The sequence below is a fragment of the Ictidomys tridecemlineatus genome, chromosome 11 (genome assembly GCF_052094955.1).
Source record: "Ictidomys tridecemlineatus isolate mIctTri1 chromosome 11, mIctTri1.hap1, whole genome shotgun sequence".
Classification (NCBI taxonomy): domain Eukaryota; kingdom Metazoa; phylum Chordata; class Mammalia; order Rodentia; family Sciuridae; genus Ictidomys; species Ictidomys tridecemlineatus.
This window is the reverse complement of record NC_135487.1, coordinates 55,210,839-55,231,180: the sequence shown is the minus strand read 5'-3', so window position 1 is coordinate 55,231,180 and position 20,342 is coordinate 55,210,839. Positions and strand designations below refer to the sequence as shown.

General features: G+C 36.1%; 1 protein-coding gene across 6 annotated transcripts in view; it reads left to right on the top strand.

Moving 5' to 3' along the window:
* The window catches only part of Lrrc40 (leucine rich repeat containing 40), a 60,579-nt gene that overhangs the window by 21,476 nt on the left and 18,761 nt on the right, over window positions 1-20,342 (top strand). For all 6 annotated transcript variants that reach the window (XM_005332350.5, XM_040288847.2, XM_040288846.2 and 3 more), the window contains 2 exons: window positions 763-850; window positions 968-1,013. In XM_005332350.5, the coding sequence (XP_005332407.1) occupies window positions 763-850; window positions 968-1,013 (134 nt within the window). The remainder of the gene's footprint in view (window positions 1-762; window positions 851-967; window positions 1,014-20,342) is intronic.

The window sequence follows — 20,342 nt, the reverse complement described above, 5'->3', positions numbered from 1 at the left end:
ATTATTATTTTTATTTGGGGGGCTTGGTAAATGTAGGGAGTAGAATTGCTTACTTGTATGGTGGATATATCTTCAATTTTAAAAGACACCATTTTTAAAGTAGTTATATTACATGTATTCTCACCAGCAATATAACATATGTATTATTTGTTATATTTTGTGCACTTTTATATGTGTTTTTTTCCTTTGTTCAATTGAGAACTTCAGAGCAAGAACTTTGTCACTATGCCTGCCAATTCGAGGTATTTTGTAGAAACAATAAATTTTATTGAGAGTGTATATGTGTATAAATGGGTTATCTTTTTTATGTACCAAAGATAAAAATGACTGTCCTTATTGAATGAAAACCTAATTGGGTATGTATTTTGTTCTTTTTATTTGTCATTTTTTTTCATTTAGAAATAATTTTATTTGCTTCATTGAAGCACAAAATTAAAACATTATTAATGAGACTGATTGAATTGCTGATTCATTAAAATATATATTTTTAACATTTTCTTTTTAGCACTAGATATAAGTTAGCAAATATTTTGTATCTAACATTCTTTTTTAGCAATTTTATCATGACAACTTTGAAGATATGTCTGGTTTTTCTTTTATGTTTACCATTTATCTGAGGGAAAACATTTTAGGCCTATGTAGGCATTTTTTGAGACTATTATATTATATTGTTTGTCATATGCTGTTAATTTATAGTTAACTATTTGGTTGGTCTAGATTTATATTTAACATTTTCTCTGAAATCAATTTAATCTTTTGTAGCCTGCCCTGTTCATTGGGAAACCTACATTTGAAATTCCTGGCACTAGAAGGAAATCCTTTGAGAACCATTCGGAGAGAAATTATAAATGTAACTATTTAAAATTCAGCTCTTTATCTTTCAATTGAATTGTAAATGTATATATGTTGATCTGTAAAACTGCAAAGTATTCTTGGTGAATGCATGTTTTTTTCTCTGCCCTTTCAGAAAGGAACTCAAGAAGTTCTAAAATATCTACGGAGTAAGATCAAAGGTACTTTTTCTATTTTCTTCTATTCTTTAGAGAATTATATGAAAGGTGGTAAAGTATTGGTACATAAATTTCAATGTACTCAATATGAGTATTTAGAAGGAATAGTTCCTGGAAGTTGTGGCTCTGTTCTGTATCCACATAGCCATAATAATGCTAAGATTATAAAAACTGAAACTCGTAACAGTAATGTTCAATCTTTAATCTCTTTAACTTAAAATCTATCAATTATAATATATCATAACAAATCTTCAGTAAGTACCTAGTGCTTTAACTTTGAGAAATGAGTATGACTTTACTTTTAGGATATAACACATAGGTTCCACTAACTTGTAAATACTTTAATAGGTGGTTGAGTACCTACTATCCATGCAGTTTTGCTAAATTCTGACCAAAATGAAGAAAAAATATTATTAGGTATGGTGTCATATGAACATGCATCAAAAATTAAAATAGTACTGTAAATTTATTTTTAGTAATCTATTAAATTTTTAGTATTTCACTAAAAATGTGATATATCCCAGTTTTTTACTTCATATCTGTCATCATAGCAAAAAGAACAAAATTAGGGTTGGGCACAGTGGCACATGTCTGTAATCCCAGTGGCTTGGGAGGCTGAGGCAGGAGGATCAAGAGTTCTAAGCCAGCCTCAGCAATTTATCGAGGCACTAAGCAACTCAGTCAGACCCTGTCTCTTAAAAAAATTACAAAATAGGGCTGCGGATATAACTCAATGATCGAGTGTCCCTAAATTCAATCCCTGGTACCCACCAACTCCCCAAAAAAGAACATAATTAGTTGTACTAGTGTATTGCTGTGTAACAACAGTTTCTCCAAAACTTAGTGGCCAAGTGAAATAGCTATTAATTTAGTTTACAGCTCTGTTTTTTATGCATAGTCTTGCATGGTTCTGTGTTCTCAGTTAACCTATGTTAAATGAGTAAGTTCATTCTTCAGCAAAATTTTTTTTTTTTTGTACCAGGGATTGAACTCAGGGGTGCTTAGCCACTGAGCCACATCCCCAGCCCTTTTTTAATTGATTTATTTTGAGACAGGGTCTTACTAAATTGCTTAGGGCCTTGGTAAATTGTTGCGGCTGGCTTTTAAACTTCCAATCCTCCTGCCTCGGCCTCTGAGCTACTTGGATTTACAGGCTTGTGCCACCACACCTGGCAATGATTTCTATTTTGTACCTTCATTGTCAGATAAAGTATTAAAATAATTTTCTAAAAATCTTATTGCCTATCAATGAAACCATTTCCTTTCTTCTCTAGATAGGCTTTTTCCTCCAGAAAATATGGATTATTCTGACATATGATCAGTTAGAGGTCATGTCAAAATAATCAAATTTTTATGGATACAAAAAGTCTGGGTGAATCTAATGTAGATTACATTTGTGTATCAACCTTTCTGCTTAGTAACCTTTATCCAAAGGTCAGTAAGGAAATCCATGCATGCAATTTTATTTTCTCTAGAAACATCACAAAAGAAATTGGTGATGGAAAATTTTGTTAATGTATTTATCTGAAAGGTAGGAAGAACTGGGAAAAAAGAAAATGGCAACAAAAATTTTGAAGTTGGAAATAAATTCTCTCTCTTTTTTTTTTTTTTTTTGTGCTGGGATTGAACCTGTAACCAAAAGCTTATCCTGTTTCCCCAGTGCTAATTAATGCCAATTTAATATAGAGGACATGGTTTTGAAAAAAAGGAAAAGAAGTTTTATTGCTTTGCTAGCAAAGGAGAAACACAGGGGACTCCTGTCCCTGAGGCTGTGATTCTGCCCATCAGGGAAAACAAGGCTTTTAAAGAAGCTATTTAAATCCTATGATTCCAGGTGTGCCCTGTAGGTATGTTGAAATTCACTTCTTAGATCCTCTGGCAGATATCTCCTTCCTGTGGTGGGTGTGTTGGGGAAGAAAAGATAACACTGTCTCCCTAATCTTGTTAGAGAAGGGGAGAAGAGGGGAGAGAAGAACTTGTCCCTTTAATAATAGGGCTGGGGATATAATGTGTTTACCTGGCATGCTTAAGGCCCTGGGTTCAATCCTCAGCCTTATCAAAAAAAAAAAAAAAAAGCATCAGAGCAACATTGCACATTTGCTTAAGAGAATTGTACATCAACATGACATAACAATCATAAATATCTATTCCTCAAACAATGGAACATCTACATACATCAGACAAACCCTCCTCAACTTCAAGAATCAAATAGACCCCAACACAATAATACTGGGTGACTTTACTTTAACACACCTCTCTCACTGCTGAATGGATCCTCCAGACAAAAACTAAACAGAGAGTTGGGGATATAGCTCAGTTGGTAGAGTGCTTGCCTCATGAACACAAGGCCCTGGGTTCAATCCCCAGCACCACAAAAAAACAAAACAAAAAAACCAAAAAACCTAAATGAAGAAACATTAGAATGAAATACTATAATCAATAATTTAGACTTAACAGACATAGAATGTTTCATCTATCAATGACTGAATACACTTTCTTATCAGCAACACACTTATCTTTCTCTAATACAGACTATATTATATAAGCTCTCACATGTTGGCATATAATTGTAATATTACCTTAATATATTTGTAGCATCTTTAGGGTTATTTTGATAGCTTCCTTTCCATTTCCATTTGTGTTCTTGCTTTTTTTTTTTTATTAGACTTCTTTGATTTTATTAAATTTTAGCTGTACTATCTCTATTATATATATTTCTTTTCCTACTCTTACTTTTTCCTTACTACTACTTTATTTGAAAATAATTTCATTGTTATTCTAGCTTTTTAAAAAAATTTTTTTTCAGTTGTAGTTGGACACAATACCTTTATTTTATTTATTTTTTTTTATGTTGTGCTCAGGGTCAAACCCAGGGCCTCGCATGTGCTAGGGGAGCACTCTACTGCTGAGCCACAACCCTAGCCCTATTCTAGCCTCTTTATGATACAAGTACTTTAAGTTATAAATGTTTATCTGAGTACCGTTTCATCCCAGAGATCCTGATATTTTAAGCTTTTTTTTCTATAATTTTTTTATTATTGATATATGACAGTGGAATGCATTACAATTCTCATTACACATATAGAGCACAATTTTTCATATCTGTGGTTGTATACAAAGTATATTCACACCAATTTATGTCTTCATATGTGTACTTTGGATAATAATGATCATCATGTTCCACCATCATTTCTAACCCCATGCCCCCTCCATTCACCTCTGCCCTATCTAGAGTTCACCTTTTCCTCCCATGCTCCTCCTTCTTATCCCACTATGAATCAGCTTCATATCAAAGAAAACATTTGGCATTTAGTTATTTGGGATTGGCTAACTTTACTTATTATTATCTTCTCTAACTCCATCCATTTACCTGCAAATGCCATGATTTTTTCTCTTTTATTGCTGAACAATATTCTATTGTGTATATGTGCCACTTTTTTTTTTAATCATTTTATCTACTGAAGGGCATCTAGGTTCCACAGTTTAGCTATTGTGAATTGTGCTGCTATAAACATTGATGTGACAGTGTCCCTATAGTATGCTGTTTTTAAGTCCTTTGGGTATACACCAAGGAGTGGGATAGCTGGGTCAAATGGTGGTTCCATTCCCAATTTTTAAAGAAATCTCCATACTGCTTTCCATATTGGCTGCACTAGTTTGCAGTCCCACCAGCAGTATATGAGTGTACCTTTTCCCCCACATCCTTGCCAAAGCTTATTGTTGTTTGTCTTTATAATAGCTGCCATTATGACTGGAGTGAGGTGAAATCTTAAGAGTGGTTTTGATTTGTATTTCTCTGATTGCTAGCAGTGATGAACATTTTTTCATATATTTGTTGATTGATTATATATCATTATTTGAGGAGTATCTGTTCATGTCCTTAGCCCATTTATTGATTGGGTTGTTTTTTTTTTGGTGTTTAACTTTCTGAGTCTTTATATACCATAGAGGTTAGTGTTCTATCTGATGTTGAGGAGTAAAAGTTTTCTCCCAAGATGTAGACTCTCTATTCACCTCACAGATTGTTTCTTTCGCTAAGAAGAAACTTTTTAGTTTGAATCCATCCTATTTATTGATGCTTGGTTTTAATTCTTACACCAAAGAAGTCTTATTAAGGACGTTGAGGCCTAATCCCACATGATGGAGATTAGGGCCTACTTTTTCTTCTATTAGATGCAAGGTCTCTGGTTTTATTCCTAAGTCCTTGATCCATTTTGAGTTGAGTTTTGTGCATAGTGAGAAATAGGAGGTTTAATTTCATTTGGTTGCATATGGATTTCCAGTTTTCCCAGCACCATTGATTGAAGAGGCTGTCTTTTCTCCAATGTATGTTTTTGGCACCTTTGTCTAATATAAGATAACTGTAATTTTGTGGGTTAGTCTCTGTGTCTTCTCTTCTGTACCATTAGTCTACCAGTCTGTTTTGGTGCCAATACCATGCTGTTTTTGTTACTATTGCTCTGTAGTATATAGTTTAAGCTCTGTATACAGTGATGCCACTTGCTCCACTCTTCTTCCTAAGGATTAGTATTTCTTAAGCTATTCTAGATCTCCTATATTTCCAGATGAATTTCATGATTGCTTTTTCTATTTCTATGAGGAATGTCATTGGGATTTTGATTAGAATTGCATTGAATCTGTATCGTACTTTTGGAAGTATGGTCATTTTTTTTTAATATTTATTTTTTAGTTGTAGTTGAACATAATACCTTTATCTTTATTTATTTTTATGTGGTTCTGGGGTTTGAACCCAGGGCCTCACACATGCTAGGTGAGTGCTCTACTGGTCATTTTGCTAATATTAATTCTGCCTATCCAAGAGCAAGGCAGATCTTTCCATCTTCTAAGATCTCCTTTTATTTCTTTCTTTAGGGTTCCGTAATTTCATTATAAAGATCTTTCACCTCTTTCATTGATTCCCAATTTTTTTTTTTTTGAGGCTATTGTTAATGGGGTAGGTTTTCTTATTTCCATGAGAATTTGTCACTGATCTACAGAAATGCCTTTGATTTGTGGGTGTTGATTTTATATCCTCCTACTTTGCTGAGTTCATTTACTATTTCTAAAATTTTCCTGGTGGAACTTTTAGGGTCTTCTGGTATAGAATTATATCATCAGCAAATAGTGCCAATTTTAGTTCTTCTTTTCCTATGTCCTTGCCAGAATTTTATTGAAAATTTTTGCATCTATATTCATAATTTCTTTCATCTGTCTAATTGCTCTGGTCAGAGTTTCAAGAACTATGTTAAATAGAAATGGTGAAAGAGGGCATCCCTGTCTTGTGCCAATTCTTAGAGGGAATGCCTTCAATTTTTCTCCATTTAGAATGATGTTGGCCTGGGGCTTAGCATAGGTAGCCTTTATGATGTTGAGATATGTTCCTCTTATCCCTGATTTTTCTACTGTTTTGAACATAAAGGGGTGCTGTATTTTGTCAAATGCTTTTTCTGCGTCTATTGAGATGATCACATGATTCTTATTTTTAAGTCTATTGATGTGATGAATTATGTTTATTGATTTCTGTATGTTGAACCAACCTTGCATCCCTGGGATGAATCCCACTTGATTGTGATGCATGGTCTTTTTGATATGTTTTTGTATTCGATTTGCCAGAATTTTATTGAGAATTTTTGCATCTATATTCATTAGAGAAATTGGTCTGAAGTTTTCCTTTTTTTTGATGCGTCTTTGCCTGGTTTTGGAATCAAGGTGATATTGAGCTCAAAGAATGAGTTTGGAAGTGCTGCCTCTTTTTCTATTTCCTAAAATAATTTGAAGAGTATTGGTATTAGTTCTTTAAATGTGTTGTAGAACTCGGCTATGTATCCATCTGTTCCTGGGCTTTTCTTGGTTGGTAGACTTTTGATGGCGTCTTCTATTTCGTCACTTGAAATTGATCTGTTTAAATTGTGTATCTCCTGATTCAATTTGAGCAAATTATTACTCTAGAAATTTGACGATGCCTTCGATATTTTCTATTTTATTGGAGTACAAGTTTTCAAAATAATTTCTGATTATCTTCTGTAGTGTCTGTCATGACATTTCCTTTTCATCATTTATGTTAGTAATTTGAGTTTTCTCGCCTTCTCTTCGTTAGCATGGCTAAGGGTCTGTCAATTTCATTTATTTTTCAAAAGAACCAACTTTTTTTCTGTCAATTTTTTCAATTTTGTTGTTGTTGTTGTTTCAATTTCATTGATTTCTGCTCTGATTTTAATTATTTCCTGTCTTCTGCTTTTGGTGTTGATTTGTTCGTCTTTTTCTGGGGCTTTGAGATGTAATGTTGAGTCATTTATTGTTAACCTTTTATTCTTTGAAGGAATGAACTCCATGCAATGAACTTTCCTCTTAGAACTGCTTTCATAGTGTCCCAGAGATTTTGATATGTTGTATCTATGTTCTCATTCACCTCTAAAAACTTTTTAATCTCCTCCTTGATGTCTTTTGTAACCCATTGTTCATGCAGTAGCATATTATTTAGTCTCCAGGTGTTGGAGTGGATTTTATTTCTTATTTTATCATTGATTTCTAATTTTATTCCATTATGATTTGAAAGAATGCAGGGTAGTATCTCTACTTTTTTTTTTTTAAAGAGAGAGTGAGAGAGGAAAGAGAGAGATAGAGAGAATTTTTTTTTAATATTTATTTTTTTAGTTCTCGGCAGACACAACATCTTTGTTGGTATGCGGTGCTGAGGATAGAATCCGGGCCACACGCATGCCGGGCAAGCGTGCTACCGCTTGAGCCACATCCCCAGCCCCGTATCTCTACTTTTTTATATCTGCTAAGAGTTGCTTTGTGGCATAGTATATGGTCTGTTTTAGAGAAGGATCCTTGTGCTACTGAGAAGAAAGTGTATTCTCTTGTTGAAGGATGAAAAATTCTATATATGTCAGTTAAGTCTAAGTTATTGATTGTATTATTGAGTTCTATAGTTTCTTTGTTCAGCTTTTGTATGGAAGATCTATTTAGTGATGAAAGAGGGGTGTTAAAGACACCAAAAATTATTGTGTTGTGGTCTGTTTGACTCTTGAATTTGAGAAGAATTTGTTTGATGAACGTAGATGCTCCATTGTTTGGGGCATATATATATTTATAATTGTTAAGTCTTATAGGTGTATAGTTCCCTTGAGCAGTATGTAGTGTCCTTTATCCTTTTTGATTGACTTTATAGTGTGCTTTATTTGATATGAGGATAGAAATCCCTGGCTTGTTTTCACAGTCCATGTGAGTGGTATGATTTTTCCCAACCCTTCACCTTCAGTCTGTGCATGTTTTTTTCTATGAGTATGTAGTTTGGTTCTTTTTTCTTTCTTTTTTTAATCCAATCTGCTAGTCTATGCCTGTTGATTGTTAAGTTTAGGCCATTAACATTCGGGGTTATTATTGAGAGATAATTTGTATTCCCAGCCATTTTTTTTTTTTTTTTTGGTTTAATGTGACTGACTTGGTTTCTCCTCTGATTAGATTTTCCTTTAGTATAATACCTCTCTGCTGATTTTCACCATTGTTTTTCATTTCCTCTTTTTGGAATATTTTGCTGAGGATGTTCTGTAGTACAGGTTTTCTAGTTGTAAATTCTTTTAACTTTTGTTTATCATGGAAGGTTTTTATTTCATCATAAATCTAAAACTTAGTTTTGCTGGATATAAGATTCTTGGTTGGCATCCATTTTCTTTCAGAGCTTGGAATATGTTGTTCCATCATCTCCTAGCTTTGAGGGTCTGCTGCAGTCTGGCTGAGCACAATTCAGGAGCCACTTGTCAAAAGAAACTAACTTTATTTTTAGAACTACAAACGCCAAACAAAACAGCTCCTCAGGAAAAAACCCTCAGAGCCCAACTGCCACCACCGGCTTCCCACAAGCCTCTCCCCACACAAGCCTCACCACCTCCCAATATCTTCCTGCTCTTGAGGACAATTGGCTGGGTCGCGTGGGCAGAGCCAAAAAAGTCCCCCAATGAGCAGCTCCGTGGTCTAAAAGGGCAGGGAAACAGCCCAATGAACATCATCGCAGAGGAGCCAATCAGCTAGATGTTGTTGGGGCCACTGTGAGCCAATCATCAGCTGGCAGCTGGAAGTTTGCTGGGGCCCCTTTGGCTGTGGCTCTCAACAAGGGTCTGGGTTGAAGAATCTGCTGAGATATGAATTAGTCTCCCCCTATATGTGATCTGATTCCTCTCTCTCTTGCAACTTTTAAGATTCTATCCTTATTCTGTATGCTAGGCATTTTCATTATAATGTGCCTTGGTGTAGATCTGTTGTAATTTTTTACATTTGGTGTCCTGTAAGCCTCATATATTTGGTTTTCCAATTTATTCTTCATGCTTGGGAAATTTTCTGATACTGTCTCATTGAAGAGATTGTACATTCCTTTCGTTTGAAACTCTGTGCCTTCCTCTATTCCAATAACTCTTAGATTTGGTCTTTTGATGCTGTTCCATAACTCTCGAATGTTGTGTTCATGGTTTCTTACTATCTTCACTGTGTGATCAACTTTATTTTCCGGATTGTATACTTTGTCTTCATTATCTGACATTCTTTCTTCCAAGTGATCTAGTCTGTTGGTTATGCTTTCTAATGAGTTTTTTATTTGATTTATTGTATCCTTCATTTCAAGGATTTCTGACTTTTTTTTTCAGAGTCTGTAACTCTCTAATGAAGTAATCTTTTGCTACCTATATTTGCTCTCTTATCTCTTTGTTGGCGTGATCAATTTTTGCCTATATTTGCTCATTTAGGTCATTCTTTAATTCACAGATCTTTGTAATTATGAACCTTATGAACTCCTCCTGACATTTCATCAACTTTGTTGTCCATGGGTTCTTGCCAGGTTTCTGTTCTCACAACTAAAAGGCTCAGGGGTCACTCTAGGTAAACTGGGCTCACTGGGCTGCACAAAATAACCACACAAGAGACACAAACACCTTTTTCTTTGGGGTCGCTATGATGGCTCCTCTGACCTTAAGGGTCCACAGGAAGAGAAGCTATTCAAATGAGTCAAGGGTTCAGGTTTCAGGGGATTGAGTCTATCTTTATGATATCCACTGTCAGCAGGTTGACTGACATCTAGGAAGGGGACATACATAAGGCACTTCCATGGAACATTTTATCCTAAACGGGACAAGGGATTATATTACAAAGGAACAAGTGAGCATAGCTTTACCCATGGGGCAAGACATTCTGGGCAGAAAGACACAGTCACTCAAACCCTAGAAGAGTGGGGTAGTCTAGCAGCATGGATGCCTGATGCCACATTGCCTGGCAGGGGAATTAACTCAGTCAAGTGCGAGGTTGGTCTCCCACAGGTTCTGTTGTTACAGTATCCTGGTTTGTTTGGGGTACTTTCCTCCCTTGTTTTTTCATGTTGTTTATGTGTCTTCCTTTCTTGCAGTGTAGATCTGAGATATTACAGTTTCTTCCCTGTATTCTTGTAGTATCCGTGCAGATTGTCTGTACCTCACCTTGATATTGGGCTTTCAGACCCTGCCAGTGTCCCTCAGTGTATGCTACTATATCTAAGATTGGTGGGCGGCAATAGCAGAGGTAATTCGAGATAATAGTTAAGGTGCCCCAAGGTGGAAGCAATGCCTTTCAGAGATGGAGCTGCAAGAGTGGGCCTCATACTCCCATTGGGATGTCTGCTCTGAGATACAGCTGCTTCTAGGCCATGTCGTCAAAAAGTTAGGGGCTGCTGTGTGGGGAAGGCTATGGCAATGACTGCAGTGTCCCAAGATAGAAGTGGGTTAGGCTTAGGCTCCCAACTAGCGGGGGTATGCAAACTCATATCTACCCTGGACCTGGGTCCTGCGCAAGTTTTTGTGGACAGATCTGGGCGGGGCCTGACTCTTGGGGGAAGTGTGCTGGTTGGAGGAGGCTCACAGCCTGGGTCCTTTGCCAGCTGGTGTGGGCAGTCTGGGCTGGGTCGTGGCTCCCGCAGTAGTCCACTGGTCTGAAGGCTGTGGTCCTGTGCCAGAGTAAGTCTCTAGTGGGGGTCTGCCCTGCGTTGGAGCAGTGGACCCGGGCCTACTATGAGCCTGGGTCCAATGTGGGCTAGTGTGGGCCATCTGGGCTTGGTCTTCTATTTTAAGCTTTTATTATCATTTAGTTCAAAGCACTTTTTATTTACTTTTCTTGTGCTTTCTTTCTTCACGTCGGAGATATTTATAAGTGCATCATTTAGTTTTGAAATAGTTGACGTGGGGGTGGGGTTCTATATATCTTAAGGTGATTGAGTTCTTTTTTTTAATATTTTTTAGTTTTAGATGGACACAATATCTTTATTTCATTTTTATGTGGTGCTGAGAATCGCACCCAGTGCCTCACACATGCTAGGTAAGCGTGCTACCACATCCCCAACCCAAGGTGATTGAGTTCTAATGTAATAAATCATGCAGGAAACACAGTCTGCAAGATTTCAAATTTTTAAAAAAATAAAGAAAAAAAATAAACCTCAGAACAAAGAGGGCTATATTTAAGAGGTAAAATGGACCCTCTTATAAACTCAGGGCCTTGTGTATGCTAGGCAAGCACTCTACTGGTGAGCCACATCCTCTCACATCCCCAGCCTGGATATAAGTCATCTTACTTGGTTCAAGCTACAATAATAAAGTTTCTTAGACTGGGTAATTTACAAATAATAGAAATATATTATTTACTGTTTGAATACAGTAAAAAATATAAAGGTGCCAGCAAATTCAGTGTCAAAATGTTGAAGACCAGTTCTTCATAGATCATGCATTCCATGTACTTTAATATGAAGTATCTTGTTAAGTCTAAGCTTTTTGTAGATGCCCTTTATCATGTTGAGGAAGTTCCATTCTAGTTCTCATTTTTTGAGTGTTTTCTTTATGAAATAAAGGGTTTTGTCAAATGTTTTATTGCATCTATTGAGATGATCATGAGAGTTTCTTTGAATTCTGTTAGTATTAATTGATTTTGGAAAGGCAAGTGAATTTTGCATTCATAGAATAAATCCCACTTCGTTGTGGTACATAATCCTTTTTATATGTTGCTGGATTTAGTGTGCTAAAATATTGTTAAGGATTTTTATGTCCGTGTGCATTAAGAGTTTTTAATCTTTTCTTGAGAAATTTTTGTCTGGTTTAGGTATCAGGGTAATATTGTCCTTATAAAATAGGACATATTCCCTCTTCTTTTGTTATTAGAAAAGTGTTGGTATTAATTCTTTAAATATTTGTTTGTATATTTGGTAGAATTTAGTAGTGAAACCACTAAGCCTAGAATTTTCTTTGTAGGTAGTTTTTTTGAGTACTAATTCAATCTCTGCTTGTTATATACAGATTATTTCTTATTGAAGCAGTTCTAATTTTTCCAGAAGTTTATCCATTTTATCTAGGTCACCTGATTTGTTGCTTACAATTATTCATAATTTATCCTTTTTGTAAAGCAACAGTGTCAATTTTGTTAAATTTTTCAAAAGAACCAGATATCAATTTCATTGATTTCTCTTATTATTTTTTTGTTCTTTGTTTCTTTAATGTCTACTCTAATTATTTAGTATGCTCTCCTTTTTCCAGTTTCTTCAACTAGGAAGTTAGGTTATTAATTTGAAATTTTTCTTCATTCTTAATCTAGGCATTTACAGCTATAAATTTCCCTCTAAGCATGGCTTTAGTTGAAACTCTTAAGTTTTAATATATTGTGTTATTTCTATTTGTCAGCTTTTCTGAATTCTCTTTTAATGTCTTTCTGACTCATTTGTTTATTGATAGTTTGTTTAATTTTTGTTATAATGTGTTTTGTTAAAGTCTATTTTGTGTAATACTTGTACAGATACTCAAGAATTTATGATGGGTTTACTTCTTGATAAAGCCATTGTATACTAAAAATAGTATAAGTTGAAAATGAATTTCATACATCTACCAAACATCATAGTTTAGCAATACAGTATGACATAGCCACTCCATTTTCCTATAGTTACCTTATTACTTGGTTCTCTGTTGTGAGCTAATTCACCCACATTCTAGGTTATAGCTTTAGTAGGTGCATACATCTTTTTTCCTTCTTACAAACAAACAAACAAAAAACCTTCCATTGTTTGTTTGTTTTGTAATACTGGGGCTTGAATCCAGGGGTTCTCTACCATTGAGCTACATCCCCAGCCTGGTCTTGAACTTTGATCATCCTGCCCCAGCCTCCCAAGTGTTTGGGACAGGCTTGTGCCAGTGCACCTGCATACTCTATTGTTTTTGAGAGCCCTCATGCTTGTTCCAGAAGTCTGTACCCTGGGGAAGAGATTAGGAGCTATCTGCCTTATGGCCCTTTCTCCCCCAGGCAAATTCCCTGGAACTGGGTAGGGGGACCAGTGCAATATTTCTGTAAAAGATATCTCTAGGAGCTGAGCACTCAGTAGAGTGAGTGGCTGTAACCAGATGTCATCTCCGTTTGCCTATGGTTGATTTGCTTCTCTCTGCTTTGAACTATCAGCTCCCATGCCAGAGGAAGGACAGTTGGTGCCCCATTATTTTTAATGTACCAAACCTAAGTTAGAGCCTTCATATCAATGAGTAGGAGTTGAGTGGAAGAAGGGAGCCCTCACTTTTTGGACCCTTTTCAACTTGATTTTAACCTTGGCTGCAGGAGGGGGGGGCAGGGCAGGATAAGAAATCTTAGTGTTGTTTACAGATAGAAACCTCTCTGGCTGGAAGCTAGGGTTAAAGGGAGTCTTTTGTTCTTAGCTACTACCATCTGGCACTTTGTTTCTGCCTCTATAGACTGAGAGAGGGGAGGTAGAAAACATTCTTGGTTCAAATATCACACAAAATCATCTCACTGAATCTTAATAGGTTTTATTGAACAGAGGTTTTTTTGGTTTTGTTTTTGTTTTGTTTTTGTTTTTGATGTTTACTCTTAGGATCATTTCCAGAGGCTTTATGTGGTTATTTTTGTTGCTATTTTATATTTACACCAGTTTTTCTGAGGAGCAGGTTAGCAGAACTCCTTATGTTGTCTTGACGTAAGTTGATCCCTGGGAAATGCATTTTCTATCTGGATTCTATACAGAACAACAAAAATTGGAGGAAACTAGCAATCTTCCACAGTCAGCAATAATTTAAAGCCTATTGGTCAAATGTCAGTATGTGTTAGTCTGTTTTAAGTTGCTATGACAAATAACTGAGAAAAATGACTTAGAGAAGGAAAGATTTATTTTGGCTTATGGTTTCAGAGTTTTCTGTCCACATGTTAGGGCTTGAGTATGAGGTGTTCCCCAAAAGCTCTTACAATATTCAGAAATGATTGGATTGTGAGAGCTATAATCTAATTAGTCTATCCTAGATAGAATGGGCTAACCAGGTGGTAACTGAGCAACTGGGGTGTGGCTGGGGGAGGGGTTACTGGGGCAAGCTCTAGAAGGCTTCATTTTCCCTATGATCCTTTCTGCTTTTCTCTTTCTGCCTCCTGATCTCCTCCACTGTGCCTTTGTCCATGATATTCTTCTTTACCTCAGGCCCAGCAATGGAGCCTGCCTACAATGGACTGAATCCTCTGAAACCATGAGTGAAAATGAACTTTTTCTATTCTAGGTGGTGTGTGTGTGTGTGTGTGTGTGTGTGTGTGTGTGTGTGTTGCTTGGGATTGAACCCAGGGCTCTGGTACATGCAAGGCAAACACTCTACCAACTGAGCTATATCCCCAATCCCTCTAAGTTGTTCTTATCAGGTATTTTGGAAAACTAATAACACACTGTGATTGGCTGGCTCCAAGGCAGAAACATGGCATAAGTGCTACTGTTGTTGAAATTTGAACGTTAGAGAAGCACACTGAGGCAAGCATATAAAACAGGGTTTATTTAAAAAGGGGTAACATAGACTTCTCCCTGGAGGGAGAAGGGGCCATAGCTGGTATTCTAGTATCCCCAAAAGCAAGGTATTCTGCCATTTTTATACGTCCTAGGCTTTCTTTGTTTTCCTACTCTCTTTCCCCTTATCTTTCTCCTTCCCGCCTACCTGACTAGGCCTAGGAAATGCTCAGTGGGATGGCCTTGAGGTGGGAAACAGGTGGGTTGAAGGGGGAAGGACACAATGGAGCTGCCAAGGACACATTAATTAACAACTTTATAGCTCCCTGTGGGGAGGGGCAATTCCTGGGACAGGTGACCATAGCAACAGGTTGGAGCAGGGGGAGCTTCTTGATAATAGCGGAGAAAGGGCTCTGAAGGAATTAACACTTCAATCTCTCATTTGACAGTCTCCAACTTCCCAGGTCTCACTCAAAAGTGGCCTCCTTGATCTGCCCTGACTTGATTTATCTAACTATGCTGACTGCCTGTCTAATTCTGGCTTCAGAAGAATGTGGCAGAGGAAAACTGCTAGGTTTATGGCAGCTAGGAAGATGGGGAGAATGGGTCAGGGAAAAGATATATCCCCAGGGGCATGGTCCCAGTGACCCATTTCCTCTAATCATACCTCACCAGCCTACAGTTTCTCTCTGGAGTACATTCAGATTATCAGTTTATTAAATGGATTAATCCACTGATGTGTTCAGAGTCCTCATGATCCAATCACTACCCTGATACCCTGAAGCCACCCGAAGCCCTACCTCTGGATATTATTGCATTGGATACTGAATCTTTAACATGAGGTTTTAGGGGGTTATTCCAGGTCCAAACCATAGCCCAGTAGAATCTTTTACAGGACTTTATGTTCACTTCAGTTTTTCATGGCCTTTTCATCTTTTAGTCCTTTGTGTTATTTTGTTTGTTCCTTTTACTTTCTCCTCTGTAATTTTTTTTTTAATTTGGTATAGGGAAAATTTTATTTTAAAAAGGCAATACATGAAAGTAAAACCAACCAAATTTCATATCATGGAAAGTATAACATTATTTCCTTAAAACATTCAGAAGTAGGAAAAAAAACTAGTAAAACTGCTTTAAAAAATAGAAAAAAAATGTACAAATATTCAAAGCCTGAAAGTTATTTACTTTATAACCTTTCAGGTTTTTGCTCTTATTGCCTCTGACTGGCCATTTTATTGACATTTTACCACTCTTCTTCTTTCCCTAGTTGTCCAATCACATCTTAATAACTCCTGGGAATCCATTTGTAGTTTCCAGGGCTCCATTCTAATCTCTTTGATTTTTCTTTGTGTTTTTATAGGAATACATACTTAAAACATGGCATTATTATTTTGGACTTCAGGATAGTTAACTTGAGTTTTTGAAAAGATATGTTCAGTAGGATTTTTTAATTATAATATATGAAGAACAAATATTTATGTATGAATTAAAGAGACTGTCAAATAGTGAGAGTTGAAATGTTTATTTTAAATAAGACTTTAACTTTATATATATACAAGTGCCAAAATTGATTTCTTATCAAAACATAACTTTATTTTTTAAAAGCAATAATCATTTTCTTAGTAAAAAGATATTTAGTGTGGATCTGAAATATTTCCCATCAACTATATGTTAAAGGCAATCACCAGCCTCTGGTGCTATTGGAAGGTGGTGAAAACTTCAAGAGGTAGACATTGGCTGGAAGAAATTATGCCTTTTGAGGAATGCATTAGAAGGGGATATTGGGATCTCAATCCCCCTCTTCTCTCTCTTTACTTCCTCGCCTTCATGAGATGACTAGGCTTTCTCTGACACATACTCTTGCAGTAATGTCCTATATCACCACAGACCCAAAGAGGGTCAAGCAATTGTGGACTGAAATCTTGAGTCAAAATAAACCTTTCCTCCTTACAAGTTATTGGTCTCAGGTATTTAGTTGCAGTGACAGGAAACTTACATCTCTCTAGAGGCACATATGAATCACCTATGGAAATTATAAAAAATAGAGAGCCCAGGCCAGATGTTAACCCAATTGATTCAGAATTTGGGGATAATAGGTTCCAAACCTTTTAAATAACAAAGTAAAATTAGATTTAATTGCATCTAAATTTCCTGGAGTGCTTTGAGAAAAAGGCTGAACCTCTTCATTTTTACTCCCACACCCCCATCTTTTAGCTTAGCTTTTCTCCTTTGCTCCTTAATTATTCTCAGTTTTAGAAGTAGAAATTGAATTGGTGAAAATTGAAGACAGTATTAGTAATTCCATTTGAGGGATTTGGGGGTTGAATGAGGTAGAAACTTTGGGCTGAAATGAGGGGACTTAATAGTGGAAATTCTTTACTTTGAGGATATAGAACAATCCAGAACTATGAAGTTATTGTTAAACCATGACTCAAAAGACCACCAACTCCAATTTTAAATCAAATTAAAGCAAGCTTGTAATTCTAGCCAGGACTGTCTCTCCCAAAAATCCTGGGCTAGAGAACAGGACCCCAGCTCTCTAGGAGCAGTTTTATAGCACAAAAAGTTGCAAAGGGGGTTGTCTTGAGAATTTACAGATAACAGGATTTTGACAAGCATAATACAAAGGTAGATAGTAGGTTAAAGATCTACATGGCTTAACATTTCAAGGTAAGGAATAAATTTAGATCTCAACATCAGAATTTATGAAGCGCCACTGAGGTTTTAGAGAGGGTTGTTATCTGGTCAAGGGGAGCCAGAATTTATGAGGCACCACTAAGGTTTTAGAGAGGGTTGTCATTTGGTCAGGGAAAACCAGGCATAGGTGAGTTCAAGGCATGGGCAGGAATTCCAAACAAGTTTAGAAATCACAGTAATTTATAGTAAAACAGAAATTGACTTTTCATGACTTTGTGACGAGATGGTTCCCAATCTTAAGGTGGAATTAGGCTGGGTTCATCAGTTCCATTTAAAGTAATCTTAGAATTTTGGAAGTTACTAAAAGGTACTTGTCTGTGAAGCTTCAAGTATAGTAGCATTCTACAGATTCCTCAGACTTCACTATATGAAAGAGAAATTTTATTCTCTGAAAATATATTTGGTTTTGTTGGTAATTAATTTATATTCTCCTCAGTGTCTAGCAGAAGCCCAGTAATTCATGTAGGATTTACATATACTTTTTGCAATGACTGTTTTTATCCTTCTCAGCAAAGAGTTAATTTCAAGTCCTTGTTTCCCTACAAATATAACTCTAAAATTGGAATTATACTCTTAAAAATTAATCTTTTGCTGGGCTGCGGATGTGGCTCAAGCGGTAGCGTGCTCGCCTGGCATGCGTGTGGCCCAGGTTCGATCCTCAGCATCACATACAAACAAAGATGTTATGTCCGCCAAAAACTAAAAATAAATAAATAAATAATAAATATTAAAATTTTCTCTCCCCCCCTTTAAAAAAATTAATCTTTTGCTAAATCCAAAGGACTTAAGCCATTCTTCACAGAAGGCCATTTTTATTATTATGTGTAGATTTTAACTGATGTTTTGTTAATTTAACCCACAGATCTCTATCTATAAAATGAATATAATACCTTCTTGAATGATTGGTTTTTAAGGATCAGAATTTCATGAGGTGGCATGTGTGAAATTTTTACTTTGAGGTGGCTTTTTTAAACAGAATTTCAGATAAATCTGACCTCTGTTTACTTGTTAATTGTTCTCCAGGTAAAAATCAATAGCCTGGGTAAATATCAAATGGGCTATAAAATTTTGTTTTCATTGTTTATAAAATATCTTCCTAGGGACTGAGTTTTTAACAATCTCATTTTCAGATCTTGTACTAGTTAGTTAAAGGCTCATAGGATATATTTTTAAACAAAGAACCTTATGAAGTCATTTTCAGCTAGAGTTCTTAAGTGAGTGTAGTTTCTAAAGTTTGTCCAGTTTATGTGAGAGATGTGTTCTATTTGTGGCTGTGATACTGTCTGACCATTGTGAGATTCTACCAAGTTGCTAAAGGTCCCAAATGGGTGCTGCTTTGGTTAACTTAATCCCCAATACTACAGTATTAAAAGTTGTGGACCTTAGGAGGTGATTGAGCCATCATGGCCCTACCCTCATGGGATTGGCACTGTTATAAAGGAGTTCAAGGTTGAAGGGGGAGCATTCTCTCATCCCTCTGCCTTGTGAAGAGATGAGACAAAGCCTTCACCAGACACTAAATGTAATCTTGGACTTCTCAGCCTTCAGAACTGTCAGAAATAAATCTTTACTGTTTATAAATTACCCAGTGTATAATATTTTATTATAGTACTATAAGTGGACTAAGACAGATGGTTACTCCAATTATGTCATCCTAATACACAAGCTTAATTACATTATTTGATTATAAAAACTGCCTTTGCTCAAGCTCTATCTTCTGATTCTGTGTTCTAAGTTTAATTTCTTACTATGTTACCTGGATCATCTTTCTATGCTACAGGTGGTAGACAGAATGTTAACCTCTCAATCTTATCTATTCTAATCCCTGCAACCTAGGAATGTGTTATCATACATGGAAGAGAGCAGTTAAGATTCCCAATTGGTTAACTTTAAAATAAGAATATTTTCATGAATGAAAGGGGTTGACCCAAGTATAGTCATAAGGATTCTTAAAAATTGGTGTGGAATTCAAAGGACAAGTTCAGCTATAGGATACAAGAAGAATATACTGTTCTTGGTTTTAAAGAGAGAGGAAGAAAGGAATATGTGTGGCTTCTAGAAGTTGGAAAGGAGTGGAAACAGATTCTTCCTGAGGAAAAGTAATACAGACCTACCAAAACCTTGATTTTAGCCCATTGAAATCCATGTTTCTGAACTAGAAAACTACAAGATCATAAGTTTGTGTGTTTTAAACCACTACCTTGGGCTGAGAATGTTAATAAGTAATAAATCCTTGTCTAGAATGCGTGAATCCCTGAGTTTGATAACTAGTACAGCAAAACCAAACAAAAACCAGTAAGTTTGTAGCAATTTATTAATAAAGCCATAGAAAACATTCCATAACTTTGATAAAAATTATAGTTTGGCATCATTTTCAATTTCTTTGCAATTTTATAGTACTAAAGTGCGAGCAATTACCATCCAGCTATTTGGCTTAGGGTGGTAGACTATATACAGCAGATCTGGCCATGGTCTACCAGGCAATGCCTTTATTTTTACATTCCCAACCCCTAATACAATGACTGCCACAGCAGAGAGCATAGTAACAGTTTCTGCGGTAAATAAATATATGTTCTAATTAGAGTTCAAATCAGGATTGTTGTTAGGTATGCATTATTGATTTATGTTCACCTTTTGTGTGGTAAAAGTGAGTTGTTAAGTGAATGTAGTTTCTAAAGTTGACTAAAGAAATAGGTTAAGATGGGTTTTCAAACTTAAGTGTCCATTGGAATCACCTGGTGGGTCTGGTAAAACACAGATTTTGAACCCTCAGGCTTACATTTTTTAATTCAGTACCTTTGGGTGGAGCCTGAAATTTTGCAGGCTGATATTGCTATTCTGGTGCTCACTCTTATGACATTTCATTCCTCAGCCCC